The sequence below is a fragment of the Haliotis cracherodii genome, unplaced genomic scaffold (assembly GCF_022045235.1).
Source record: "Haliotis cracherodii isolate W230 unplaced genomic scaffold, xgHalCrac1.p SCAF_4, whole genome shotgun sequence".
Taxonomy (NCBI): Eukaryota; Metazoa; Mollusca; class Gastropoda; order Lepetellida; family Haliotidae; genus Haliotis; species Haliotis cracherodii.
The window spans coordinates 36,780,485-36,795,161 of record NW_027266297.1 but is presented as its reverse complement, the minus strand read 5'-3'; the positions used below and the strand labels follow the sequence as shown (position 1 = coordinate 36,795,161).

General features: G+C 41.3%; 2 protein-coding genes across 2 annotated transcripts; one reads left to right on the top strand and one right to left on the bottom strand.

Annotated features, from left to right (window-relative positions):
• Positions 1-2,925: 2,925 nt before the first annotated feature.
• LOC139480336 (nucleoredoxin-like protein 2) lies at positions 2,926-4,911 on the bottom strand. Its single transcript, XM_071263397.1, has 2 exons — positions 4,538-4,911; positions 2,926-3,238 (listed from the first exon to the last, which is right to left on the bottom strand). Exons 1-2 carry the CDS (start codon positions 4,909-4,911, stop codon positions 3,016-3,018), a joined length of 597 nt encoding a protein of 198 aa, XP_071119498.1. The 3' UTR covers positions 2,926-3,015.
• A 2,756-nt stretch (positions 4,912-7,667) lies between these two features.
• On the top strand, positions 7,668-14,306 carry LOC139480335 (uncharacterized). Its single transcript, XM_071263396.1, has 7 exons — positions 7,668-8,014; positions 8,260-8,323; positions 9,565-9,644; positions 10,363-11,148; positions 11,622-11,816; positions 12,177-13,473; positions 13,689-14,306. Exons 1-7 carry the CDS (start codon positions 7,668-7,670, stop codon positions 14,304-14,306), a joined length of 3,387 nt encoding a protein of 1,128 aa, XP_071119497.1.
• Positions 14,307-14,677: the final 371 nt, after the last annotated feature.

Genomic DNA, 14,677 nt, shown 5'->3' with positions numbered 1-14,677 from the left:
TGTTAATTTTTGAAAATGTTTTTTATTTGGTAAAGACTATTGCCTTGTCCACCCATGTGGAGCAAGGGGTCCATTATCTTTATCTAGTCAAAATGTTTTCCAAGCATATGGGGGCAGGGTAGCCAAGTGGTTAAAGTGTTCACTTGTCAAGCCGAAGACCCGGGTGTGATTCTCCACATGGGTACAATGTGTGAAGCCCATTTCTGGTGTCCCCAGTCATAATGTTGCTGGAATATTGCTAAAAGCAGCGTAAAACCATACTCACTCACTCACTCAAAGCCTAGTCCTTTGGATTTAAGGCCACAATAAGTTAATTATTCAGTTTCATTCAAGTGGTTAAAAAATGTGACACAGAATGCATTTTATTCTATATATTATAAATTTTAAAATAAACAAAGCTATTCAAGGCGTGTACATGATGGTGTACATGAATCAGCAATGTTTGCTACAAGTAGTACTATGGATAGGGTGTACCAGTATTTCATGAAGTACAGAACACAAGATTTCTTCATCTATAGATATATGAAAAAAATTAAATTTTCAGAGGCGGTTGGAAATGGAACGTTAATAAGTCCGAAGCTATTAGGGAATTGAATTTGGTGATTTGGGTCACACATCTTAGGCTACTCAGAGGGTCTCTTAAAAAAGTCACCAGAACCTACAATTTCTGTATGATTTTAACTTAAATCAGTACATACTTTGAACATAATTCGGCTTGGTCACTCAACTTGAAAATATGTCACCTTAGGGGAGAAGGGGAGGATTGAGGTGTTTTTTAAAAAGAGCACTCTGACTATCAGTTATGCTCAATGAAAAACATAACAATCTGTAACTAGTTAGTCTGATAGAAGTGGAATTATTAAAAACAACATGATTGTGATTTGAAAATGTTTATTTAAGAGAGATGTCATTGTCTGTGATTTCTGGGCATTGTAGAGAATGGAAGCACAAGTACAGTTTCAGAGATGATCTCAGATCTGTACATGGACCACCTCCAACATGCCTGTTAATCCTTACTGACCTCCATTCTTATGAACTATCGCTTCTTCCAGACAGCAATTTTACAGTGATGAGGCCTTTTTAAAAAAAGTTGGTTTAGTGATTTTTCCAAAATAATTCAGTTCTGTAAGGGAAAAAGGATAAAAAAAGTTGACGTAACAAGGCAATCCTGGATGTGGCTGGAGTTACTACCCCTTATTGTCAATACTGCATTGTCACAAGTCATTGCAGAAATAATTCCTTCTGCAAAATAGCAAGAGTACATGGGTACAATGTGTGAAACCCATTTCTGGTGTCTCTGCCGTGATACTGCTGAAATTCACCCAGCACATTCACTCTTTGAGAAAATGTGTTGGCCTTGTTTGGTCATCTTCCCGAGGCAAGGGAGTTAACTGACTTTAAAAGTCCAGTTTCCATCCCTGCCGAACTTGGCTGGAATTCCTGTGCTCGACCGTAGCGCCACCAATGGTTATTACAAGTTATGTCCCTTCTAAGCATCTCATATGGACCAATCAGATTCCACCTCTCGTATCACTTGCATTTGCTTCAAACCAAATGGCAGCGCCCAGTCAAAACGATCTGATCGACAATCAAGATCTATATTGTGATAAAACGGGTCTTACATAGCGAAGTGCATCAAATCACATGAGCACCTTGATTAAAACATGAAAAGACTTGGAAAAAATCTGTTGACAACGAGCTGGCGGTGCAAATGCTTTGCAAATCCTGCAATCGACAAAAATCTGCATGACATTTTACGTCAGTTAACTCACTTGCCTCATGAAGATGTGTTTGGTTGATATTCATGGAACATGATTCTCAGTGACTCAATACATAGATTGAACATTACAACCTTTTGACCTACTTTCCCCTCTCTTCAATACATTGATTGAACATTATGACCTTTTGACCTCCTTTCCCCCCTCTTCAATACGTTGATTGAACATTACGACCTTTTGACCTCCTTTCCCCCTCTCTTCAATACGTAGATTGAACATTACGACCTTTTGACCTCCTTTCCCCCCACTCTACCAGACCACAGGAATTTGTCATACATAAAATATCAATATTTTTATCCCATGTATCCTACGAATCTTGCTTGAAAACGGTATAAGGATCTATACCGAAATGTTGCCTTTACAGTATCAAAGAAGTTCTTATCCATGAAGTGTTATCCTACGAGGATGAAGACCTTGATAATTGTTTCATGTACAGCTTCAAATTTAGGTGACCAGGATGACCACGGTCTATCAGTTGAGTCATCATCACACTTACTATGGTTGTGTGATTACCAATCCCCAAGGGGGAGATTTGTTGTACACGGAGCCAGCTTTTGGTAAAGCTTCACTCTCGTCATCCATTTCTGCCTTTCATCTCCACTTTTAGTACACTGCTCACTTTTTATAAGACAGACTGTGTATTACTGATGTCTTGCGTCCTTTCTTGGATATGTTGTCACACAAATAGCATTTGATATGGATGTGTTGGCTAGAACTGTGACAGGTACTTGCATACTCAAGCAGAGGTCAGGTTCAGATGGTCGCCAGTTACAGGGACTCGAGTACCTTCCAGGGGAGATAACTCACCTACCCTTCTCTGACATGTGTTACAGGAAGTGTCTGGTGCAGTGTCTGGACACAGTTTCACTGAAATGATGCAAAGAAAAAAAGAAAAGATGTTGATAGCGCAACATATTGAAATCCGGTACTAGAGTCTGGGTAGATTTTGTGATGCATTCTCAAGTCTATTTTCTTTGCCTGTGACACTTGTGAATGTTCAGCTTCATATGCCATGACAAATGAACTCTAGTCATGAACATAATCAGGTGTTCTTTAACTTCTTTTGAATAGTATTATTAATATTATTAGTATGGTGTTGACCACCATAAACCAGACTACTTTCAGCAGAGATCCTTTCTTGCCGTCAGCTGGTTCACCATCTCCTCCTTCCTAACTCTCCGCCTGTCACTCGCTCTCACAGTTCCTATTCTCGACTCTACTCCATGACGTGTATGGACTACTCGTCTGGGTCCCTTGTCACTGAGACACCCCTTGTTTCAGAGAATGTTCTGGTTAAAGAAACAGTGTCTGCCAAGTTCGCTGCATTCTGCCAGCTCCGGAAACTGATCATCCCCTTGTCCTGAACGTCCTTCCGTCCTCTCATGGTGATCACCTCCCCATCCGGGCGCAGCACAACCAGCTTGGGGATAGCATTGATGTTGAACTTGTTGGAAAGCTGCCTGCAATTAATTAAATGACATAAAGCCTAATACAGACTAATTAGAAGAAATAAGAATAATTGCCTTTTTCTTTGATTTCTCTGTGATTATGCTGTTTGAGTCATGATTTGAGACAAATGAGTGAGTGAGTTGGGTTTGACGCCGCTTTGAACAGTATTCCAGTTAAAATCACGGTGTGTCAGCTTGATGTTGTTGGTTTGTTTGTTTGTTGTTTAACGCCGCACTCAGCAATATTCCAGCTATATGACAGCAGTTTGTAAATAATCGAGTCTGGACCAGGCAATCCAGTGATTAATATCATGAGCATCGATCCACGCAATTGGGATTGATGACATGTATCGACCAAGTCAGCGAGCCTGACCACCCGATCCCGTTAGTCGCCTTTTACGGGATCGGGTAGTCATCGCTTGATGTGAGGGGATAGCCCAAAGTGATGCAGGTTTCACATGTTTACCACTTTAATGAAACCCATGAGCATGGGTATGGTGCTGACAAACCTAGAAACATAATCGATGGCGAAGAGGGATTCAAACCCACAATCTTAGGTTTCATGATCCTCCTCAATAGTTTTTCTGGACCCTCTGCATGAACCATCAAAGGCACCAGAATTCAATGTGCAGAGTTACATCCCTTAGTCATGCAAGGATTTGCTGATCAGGGGTTTGAAGGCCAGATTTCCTTGATCACACTGTATCACTTACAGTTCTCTTGACACATTTGGCGACACCATGATATAACTGAAATATCATCCAAGACAGGGACATGGGTGGCTCAGTCGTCTTAGGCGCCTTAATTCACTTAATTCAGTTCTGTCCCTTACATAAGCCAGAAACCTATGATCACTGGTTTGAATCTACTGTTCACCCTTATGATGTTTCTTGGATTTGTCGGCACCATACCCACACATATGGGTTTTACCAAGGTGATAAACATCAAGACCGCTATACACCAGACTGATAACTTATACCATACATATTTAATCAATATAAAATATATCAGTATTGCTTTCAGAGGTTGTTCCCATGAAGATCCGGGTTAGACTTGATCTTCAACGATTCATTCTAGTCGTAAACAGTGACTAACAGGATTGGGTGGTCAGACTCGGTGACTTGGTTGATGCATGTCATCGTATCCCAATTAAGTAGATCGATGCTCATGATGTCAATCACTAGATTGTCTGGTTCAGACATTATTATTTAAAGACCTCCCTTACATCACTGGAATATTGCTGAGTGCAGCATTCAAAAACAAATAACACAAACAAAAATAAAGGTTGAGCAGTATTTCAAAAACCCTTACTCTCTGAGAGGGTCGTCATAAGGCACTGCTAGCCAGTCACCATGACAGCTTAGGTAGTATTCTTCCATCGCCTCTTTTGTTCGGTCAAAGCTGATGAAGATAACTTGGAGAGGGGCATTCCTGTTCCTGAGGTCCTGGTACATTTGCCGGAGGAGGGGTGTAAACTTCTGACATGGGGGGCACCAGGATGCTGAGAAGTAGACAGCGGTCACTCTCTCCTTTGTAACCTCTTCGCCACTGACCAGGCCATAAGTAGCCCGGTCAGGAACATGCTTCTCAGTATTGAAGTGCTCCTTAGTCAATAGCCAGCAGTCTTTGAAAGGGTTTGGAGGAGGAGGAGGAGGTGATGTGGACTCAGGTTTGTGTGACTCCATCTTCTGTCTCACTGAGGAACAGAAACACCGGCAATTGTTTTTAAAAATAATATTGACCAATCTATTTTAATTTTTAATGCAAGAACCCACCTTTATTATGTTTATTCAAATTATATTGAAATTGGATTGGAAGCATTTTCTCTGTTTCTTCAGCCCTGATGAATCACTTTTGTTATACGCATATACATGATAATTATGATATGATAGCAAAATTAATTGGTCGTTAAGTATAATGAGAATTCTGTTCGTGTAAGAATAATCATTACAAAAGTATCATAAGTATCTGAATATGATTTATCAGATAAAGAGTTTGATACGAAACTGATACAGCAATTTACACTCAAAGACTTCCATATAAGATATACACAACAGGATGTCAACTGCTGATCTCCAGTTAGGAGATATATATTTTATCTAAATTTTCATTGACCAAGCTGATTGTCTTATTGTTTTCCTGATCATTATTTGGTCCTTGAATGAGAAAGGGGACTAAGTGGACAAAATATACTCGATCAAGATGATGACCTGACCCCAAAATTAATTTTTTTATCACATATAATATACGATTTGACACCAAAATTGCAAATATTATCATTTATAATAAATGATCTTTTCAAGAAACATGGATAGAGACAGACTGTCGGCATTTATTCACATAGATTCTATTTGGATTTTTCTTAGTTACAATATAATCAATACTACAAATGTATCGGTTGAGCCCCTCACACATATCGGGCAGTGGTAGAAAGTTACTAACAACATTCTGTCAAGGGAGCAGTGAAAGACTTCAATATCTCATACAATGCCACTTGATAGGTTAGGCAGTCTGCTAAATATGTTATCTTTATCAGTCATTATTTAACAAATGCTAATAATGCTATTGCGCTAAACGACAACATGCAATCCTCCAAATGTTCAATACTAGGCCTAATTCTCCCAACAGTTACAAACATGTACGGATGCATTTCAAAGACAAGGTTAGTGTTACTTATGTGGAATGCATATACTACAACTACACAAAAACACATTAAGGCAAACAAGGAAAATAAACATAATATTTACCTTAGCAACAGTGCATAGATCGACTAATAGCGTTGGAGTTATGTCCCTTGTGAGGGCACCAACGGATAGGTTCACAAATAAACACGTGATATTTGAATGATAACACAATCTCATGAAAATCAAATCCAAGTGCTCGCTACCGCATTGTTTAGAGATACCGATGATTTTCATGAGATTGAATGATAACGGAACTAGTAAATATTTTCTGGAATATTATTATATCGCTTTTTGAAAATCATAAAATTCAAATATATAATAGACAAAACAACTAAAACCGATAGATATATTTATGATGTGATTATATCATTCTTACGCAGCACCCTCACGTATATTCGAACAGCTATGTGCTTGTAAAAGGAGAAACATGCTGAGAACGTGACTCTATTTCATTTCCTTTATAAATCGTGGTCTGTTTGATATTTTCTTTTCAATGAGAAATTTTGTCCAATATGAACCATTAACAGTGACCAAAGACGCATGACGTATCTATATACGTCTTTGCAGAGACAAACACCATGAAAGTGATTTTCGGTAAATTTTCTTTCACGTTTTCTCGGTATGAGGCAAATAGCGACGGTTGTCCCGCTGTTTCGGGCAAGGAAGAGGCTTTGTTTTGTAGTGATATTTTTCATGTTATTTTACTAACGATTATAGATTGTCCGTTGTAGAAACAACAACAGGTCATGGGTGCTATTTAAATGTAAAAGGAAGATAATTTAAGAAAAAGAAAATATATTTTACGATAATATGAGTTTACAACCACGTGAAATACTGATTATCCTGTACAAAAATGTTTTTCTTTCTTGTTTACGCACACGATTTCTTTTTTCACTCAGTCCATTATTTTGACATTAAGGAAGCACCCATCAGTTACATTAAACACCTTACCCCCGTAAACTTGATAAGATATACGGATGGCAAGTACACGCATACGGATATGAAAATGAGTCGCATGTCCTGGGTTCGTACCACACTCCGGCGCCATGAGTACTTTTATTTATTTATTTTTTAAATCATTCTTTTACGGTTTATTGGTTAAAAGTCTTATACATGATGAAAGAAGGTAAACATTGACTTGAGGTCAGTTATTATCAAAACAACTAACGTGAGATGAATAATGTAAACATTCAGGATTCATACGCTAGAAATAACAAACAAATTTTCCGGCGCTGTGGAATTTTATGCCCAGCTCTTATAATCCTACCATATCACAATCATAAACTCCAAAAGTTCAATTGGATCTTTCTTTATCAGAATTTGAAAATTTATTTGAATTCACCACATTTTATCAAAACATTTAAAAAAGGTTCAAATGACCCCTTCACTAAGATGTATTACCTTACCAGTGTGTGCTCCGTGGGCAATTTAAGCTTGACATGTACATGCAAGACCATAGGACATTGTGAATGTGTAAAATATATACTACAAATTATTTCACTTCACTGTGTTCTTAATATTAAGTTATGAAATATGTTACACAACCTGTCAATAACTAAACTACTGGCTGAGGTTAGATCTAGAGATGGGAAGGAGACGCACAATGAATGGCCTTTACCTGCGTAGTTTTGACGTAAACAATGCATGACGTCATAATAGTATGTGTGACGTCACATAGCGGAAGTGTGACGATACGGTTTCCATGTTGCAACGGGACGGTTTGGCTATCGGTTTCGCACCGATTATCTATTCATGTCATGTCTTCGGGTATGAAACAGGATGTTTTTCAGAATTTTGAGCACAATTCTGAAAAGGAAAGCAGACCAGATGACATGCGTGGATTCGCTTATGAATCTTCTCTCGACAGCATCAGATCTCGCATAAATGACATATGGCAAGATGATCCTTCGAAATATGATGTCCTGACACCAACTTTATGCAACATTTGCCTTACGAGTGAACTTCTGCAGAAAAGACTTTCTTCAGTGACATCCGCTGATATTTTAGCTGGTATTGCCGTAGGTCCTCAAACAGAAAAATCACCCATTAACCAAAGAGAGCAGCCGGAATTCACAGAAGAGGACGACTTTTTCTGCAGTCCAGTGTAAGTACATGATACCATCGTATATGGTCATTTGTCCAATTTTTATAAAAATACGAGTAATCATCTTGACCTTTCAAGGGATGAGATAATAATTACTTACATACCTGTTATCATTATAAAATATATAATACATGTATGGTACGAGTAGCAGAAGGAAATTTTAAGCGGGTGTACTAGGCCTATGTATTATGACATTGTTCTTGATCTTTTCGTATGTCGTATTGATGCTATTCTTCTCACTTCAGATTTGGTTTACATCAGGAATGTACACATGACACCAATTTAGACCACACGGATGACATACAACAGGTAATACAGATGGCAATATGAACATAGATTCAATTGATAAAAAAATAATCAGTCATATAATCTGCAGAAAACGAAATAGTTTGTGTTGTAGTGGGAACAGTTGTAAGAGGCGGGTAAAGGATGTGTGATGTTAAAATCCGGGCAGATTGTACTAAGACGGTTACTGTAGGGGTTTCTCCCGTTTTTTACTTTATATATATCCTAAAGGGGGATTGTATCCTCTTTAAATCCCTCTTTGGTGTCCGTGTAACAACATATATCGTTCTAGAGACAGAAACATAAAAAGTTACCATTGCGTTACGACAGTGATGTATACGAGTTGTGAAGAGGATGGAAGTTGGTTTTGTTCCCCTTTTGTGTTAATTATTTAATCGTCTTACGACAATTATGTTTATTTGTTGTCGTAAAAGCATTTAAAACATAGAAGCGAAAATCACATTTGACAAAATAACACTTTTTAGAACTGAGTAAAGGTAACTGAGTCAGGTAAACAAATGAGAGGCTTGCCCGACCTATTTGAAAATGTCGCAACGAAGGGTGGGTTGTATCTTTTGTTGTGTATAGTTTCTGTGTGGGCTAAGGGAGACACATTTAAGTGTAAATGGGTTTGTACAAGGTTTGACAAATACGCTGGTCCACAACTCAAATGCCAGTATACGAAATCAAGAGCATATGACGGTGGTTTGTAAGTAATCGTGTCTAGACCAGACCAGTCATTTCAAGTTTGAGGTGGCCAGACTGACTTGTTGAAAAAATGAAATGTCAGATTATTAAACAGATGAGTCTGTAGAGACTTTGATGTTTTTTATGAGCTTTTGAATGGTAGGGCAGGGTTCCCACACGGTGATGCTGATGCTGAATGTATCAAGAGTAATCCAGAGTGAGTGAATGAGTTGGGTTTAACGACGCTTTTAACAGTATTCCAGTTATATCACAGCGTGTCAGCCTACTGTGGGAGGAAAGCCCGAAGTGATGCAGGTCTCAGACGTTTACCACTTCGGTGAAACCCAGGAGCACGGGTATGGTGCTGACAAACCTAGAAACATAATCGGGGCGAACCGGGATTCGAACCCACAATCATAGGTTTCTGGCGTGCCCAAGGGACGCAACACTGCACAGCGAATCGCGGCGCCTTAGACGACTGGGCCACCCGTGCCCCAAGTAGTCCCAGAAGGGATGGGGAAATACATGTCTCGGCTGTATGATGACGTATATAACCACCTTTACTCTTCTACCGACAGGGCGATGCGAGGACAGTCGGATTTGGTCGGAATGATGGACTACCCGGTGTTTGCTACAATGATCCCTTTGATCCCAGATTGTAAGTGTAGTGTGTGCTGTGAGGTATCCGTTTGACTATATTCATATATCAGAATATTTATATTCTGCACGTGAAAAACAGTGTATAGTGTGTGTGTGTGTGTTGGGGTGTGGGGGTGTGTGTGTGGGGGGGGGGGGTGTGTGTGTGTGTGGGAGCTGGGGGGGGGGGGGGGGGGGGGGAGAGTGTGTGTGTGTGGGGGGGTGTGTGTCCCCGTCACATAATCTTCTCAGATGTCTTTGTTGACATGTTAGACTGTTGAGCTACAGTACCGCGACACTATTCATATCACAATAGCTTTGTTTCAGCACGTTTGACTTGTTTTAAGATGGCAGCTGTTACATGGACATTTTTACATTTGAGTGATTGAGTATGGTTTTACGCCGCTTTTAGAAATATTCCAGCAATATCACGGCGGGGAACGCTTAACACATTGTACCCATGTCGGGAATCGAAGCCGGGTCTTCGGCGTTAAGAGCGAACGCTTTAACCACTAGGGTACCCGCCCGCACCCATTTTTATATGTGTTTGCGCTGACAAAGTTTTTTTTGTATTGGTCTTAAATAATTAAACAGTATGGAGATGTATTAGGTTTGTCCTGTCGTCATTTATGATTAATTAGTGACATTGATAATTTTTGTCACTTTGTTCATGCAAGTTTCACATGTACCCTGTAATACCCTGAAATGCTTCGAAATAATTTTTTAATCGATCTTTGCAGAACATTTGCTGGCCTTCAGGACATTGTGTTTCCCAATGCCCAGTTTGTAAGACCAGATGACGAACTTCAGGACAACATCTGTCTCGCCGTAGACGACGTCGGTGACATTGTCCATGAGTATCTGAACAAGTATCACGACTTCCTGGATTTCATGCGGTCAAGGTCACCGTGCGGGAACTGGGTACATAAACCCGAAGCCGTCCTTCCTGCGAAATTTGCATCCTACGAGTTGTGGTTGGCAGCCAAGAACGAGGCTTCAATTGAGAACGAGGTTGACGAGGACTGTCGTCTGCTCGCATCCAAAGTCACTTCTCAATGTGTCAAACGACTCTGGTTAGATCTATCATCCTACACTCCCAGCACCTCAGATGACCAAGATGTGTTTTCACAACAGGGGTCTGTGAGCTGCGGGTCCAGTTCACCAAGGGACTCCTCATCCGCCGTGAACGAAGATCTGACCTCTGGCTACTCTGACCAGTGGTCTCATTACAAGCAGTTGCATTATTACCCTGTAGGTACCGAACCTAATGCCCCCACATCAGAGCTCTGGGCAGAAAGAAACTTTGATTCTATCAAGGACTTCGTGCCTCGCGTGTCTTACGGCTTCAACCTCCCAGTGCCGGACGTGGTCAAAGAGGAGTCGCTGGTTTCTCACGCTGACACAGTCAGGGACGAACCTGATGATGACTTGGACATCATACAGACAGACAGACATACCAGCAGACTGTTTGACATTTGGTGTGTGCCAGAACAGAACGACGGCCAAGGGGATGGAAGTCCGAACAGGTATGTATAAAAATGAGAAGGCATTTTTCGAATTTTTATAGTGTACCAAATTTGCATTTGTAGGTCTTCAGAACGTCTAGGTCTGTTTGTATGGTCTCCTTTCGGTGAGAGAACAGTGCATGGACGTCGGTTGAAACTAATGGAGACACGTTGATTACGTTTCTTGTTGTTTGGAATAACATAACATAAGGCTGGTACACACCAAGACCTTTTGGAGTGAGTTTGGTTTTTCGCCGCCTTTGATACTATTACTTTGTTATACATATAACAGCGAGGAACACGCACCAATCGGCTTCACACGTTGTATCCATGTGTGGATTTGACCTCTGGTTTCAGCGTCACGAGCGTCGGCAGCCATATCGTGATCAATTCACACCACTGCTTTAGCAATATCGTTCAACAGTGCTGTACATTTGTAACAATTGTTTGTTCCACGATGTCTGTATTCCATAATGTATATTTACTCTGTCCAGGTCTGAGTGGTCTCCGCGTGATGTCCAACCACCAGAACAGCATTTATCCCCCGAAATTGGTTTACAAATCCCACTCCTAGTGTCCACCAAGAGGAGGGAACGTCCAGTCAGGGGGGTCAGGAACGCTAGGAGGTCCAATTTCAGAGAATACCAAGTCACGTTTGTCGATGACGTACAGTACTCAGACTCCTGCAGGTGTGCTGGCTATTTCTATCATTTTCTGTCATTGATATCTACAATGAGCGCTTTTTAACAGTATATAAATCACGGTTTGTTAGTTTCATGAGTGAAGAAAGATAAACATGACCCGCAGCGTGGATGTTTAGTGATATGTCTGGCACGGGCATGGTTCTAAAAAACCAAGCAATATTATCACCCCGAATCCATGATCAGACCATCTTGCAGCTAATGTACGCATCTTAGTTTACTAAGCATGAAGTCAAAACCCAGATAATGAGACTCCTTTTTATCATTATTTCATGAATTATTACACCCGAAGTTGTGCAGAACCTTCAGTCCGACTAGAGCTCACAAATCATGTTCTAATCGTTTCAGATACTCGGAGCCAGAAGCTGTGTCCAATTCCAGGGCAACCATTTCAGACACGAGAGTGTGGACTGTGAAGAGCCACGGCGAAGACGGCCGTCCTCCTCACAGCAAACACGGCTTCAGCAGGAGCGAAACCCACCAAGAATACAGAGATGATCATGTCAAGGACTTCTGCTACCCTGTTACTCAGAGGATCGAGCTGTCTGCACACAGTGAGCCCTTCTTTCCAAGGTGGCCAGTCTCAGATGACTACAGCTTGACAGGGAGCGAGAGTGAAAAAAGACTTAATAAGATCGAGGAAGAGCTAACAGATATTAAAACTTCTCCTCAGCAGAGGCACGAGAATCGAAATAGCCTTAGTCCTTGCAGTCAGCCCTTTATGCCAAAAACGCCCTCGCCGGAGCAGATGAAGCGATCGTCTGTCGTACATCAAGAGCTTCCGTTTCACCTGGATGACAACGACCGCCACCAGCAAAATCGCGTCTGTGATGGTCAGAGCAACGAGTTCCTAAATAGTCCTGAAAGTCAAAAGTCAACAGAATCATATCAGCAGTGGTCTCCAGCACATGAGTCAGAGAACAGTCCTGTCAAAGAGTATAAACTGTTCGATACGAAGAAATCGTACTATGACAACCCCATTCTGGATAAGGTTAAACCCCTCACCAGTGTAGGTAAGTCGGCCAGCAAGCCGTGTGGCCTTATTGGCAATATGAGGTTTACTGGGAACGGATGGAAGAAGATATATGAAAAAGAACACACTGTAGACGATTTGTGGAACATATGGATCAACAGTCCTGAGACAAAGATAGATGGCAAAGATCAGTCATGGACAAATGGTGATGCCAAGCTTCTCAAGCCTCTTTCAGCTTCTTCTCAGAGCAGCATGAACCATTTGCAGCCAAAGCTGACGTCCGTTCCGTCAACAGTTTGGCAACGAACATCACAAAGTGTATGGACAAAGCCCGATGCACCTGTTCAATCGCAACATTCCCTTATACCTCATCAATCCTACCAGACTCTGCGGTCACTGAGGCCTAATCTGGCGTCCTATTCCCGCACCTCTCACCAGGGTAGCATGTCCTCCCCGTGTGACAACTCGGACAAGATCCCCCAGGCACGGATAATACGCCCACAGACCCCGCACCAGCTGGAACTCAAACCAAGTCTGGAGGTATTCCCGCGTGGGGCTTTAGCAGAGCCACGTCTGCGCCAGTACCAGACGGTGACATCTCCTTGGACGGCGGCAGAGCACAATGTAATGACGAATCTACACCAGCCACAAGAAAACACGAGATTTATTCAGGTAAGTTGCGTTTGCTGTATGTAAATAAAAAACGTCAATGCAAGAGAATAAGAAGTCTTGATTATCTGCCGAGTAGATTATATCTGAAGTAAAGGGCAAAATAGCTGTTTTTTAAGACGTTTTTTTTAGGAAATTCTGACCCAATAGGACACGAGATGTTGCACGGTGCTGTGAGTGTCAAATACAGCTGTCATCTCACAATCATGTTTTTTCAGTCTCAAGGAATTGGTGCAGTCCGACCAAACCAAAACATCTCGTTTGTGCCCAACCAGATGACGTGTGTGCCAACTCCTCAGCCCTACGACTACCGCAATATGGTGGTTCTCCAGCCTCACCAGAAACAACCGGAGCCCAGGCCCACATTGCAGCCGACAGTTCTACGTCATGGGTTTTCACCTCAACCTCCTCTCAAACCCACAGCATATCACACATTTGGGCCATCTCTCGCTTCAACTCTCCACCGAGTCCCATTTGAGCAACACTCACGTCTGCACCCCTCCATCATTTCCCGCCCAAATGCAGCCTTTGCACCACCGGCTGGTTTTGCTCCTGCCATTCCCGCTCAGACCTACAGACACGTGACTGTCGCAGCCAATTACAATCCTCCAAAGTTAGTGGCTGTTCCAACCTTTGACGCCCGCCCCCGGCCTAGATACTACACGTCATATCTGAACTTCAACAACCACAACGATGCCTACAACTCGGACTCTGAACTGTCGGAATCGTCAGTTGACCCAGTCGGTTCCCGGGAGGACGATCGGGACGTGTTTGATAGACATGGTCGAGCTCGTCCAATCCGTGCTAATCCAGCCAATCTAATACATTTGACCTGATTGATGCATTTAACGTGACGTGTTTGTTCAATTTATTATTGTTATTTTTTTATATGAAAGGATGTACCGTATCTGTGATACTGCTATTACAGATCTAACATTACGAATGTTGTTTGATGTGTATTTATTTCTTGTTGTTGATACTGTGTACACAAATCACTGGCATGTGTGAATGTACACAAAATCGTTGTGAATGTATATTAATGAGAATTTTTACATTGTACATAGTATAATTGGCACCGACATATTTATTACCTCATTTATAGAAACAAATAATAAAATGATAAACATAGACGATAATATTGTTGAGTTGTTTTTGCCTCAGTCGATGTATGCATAACAATCAATTCTTGTTTGTGTCGAGATCGAAT

Bases quoted from the DNA above. Each gene is read 5' to 3' on its own strand.
- LOC139480336 (XM_071263397.1), bottom strand. From the start codon at position 4,911: ATGGAGTCACACAAACCTGAGTCCACATCACCTCCTCCTCCTCCTCCA. The intron at 3,239-4,537 runs GTAAGGGTTTTT...AATTAATTGCAG, and splicing joins TATGACGACCCTCTCAGAGA to GCAGCTTTCCAACAAGTTCA.
- LOC139480335 (XM_071263396.1), top strand. From the start codon at position 7,668: ATGTCTTCGGGTATGAAACAGGATGTTTTTCAGAATTTTGAGCACAAT. The intron at 8,324-9,564 runs GTAATACAGATG...TTCTACCGACAG, and splicing joins ACACGGATGACATACAACAG to GGCGATGCGAGGACAGTCGG. The intron at 11,149-11,621 runs GTATGTATAAAA...TACTCTGTCCAG, and splicing joins GGGGATGGAAGTCCGAACAG to GTCTGAGTGGTCTCCGCGTG.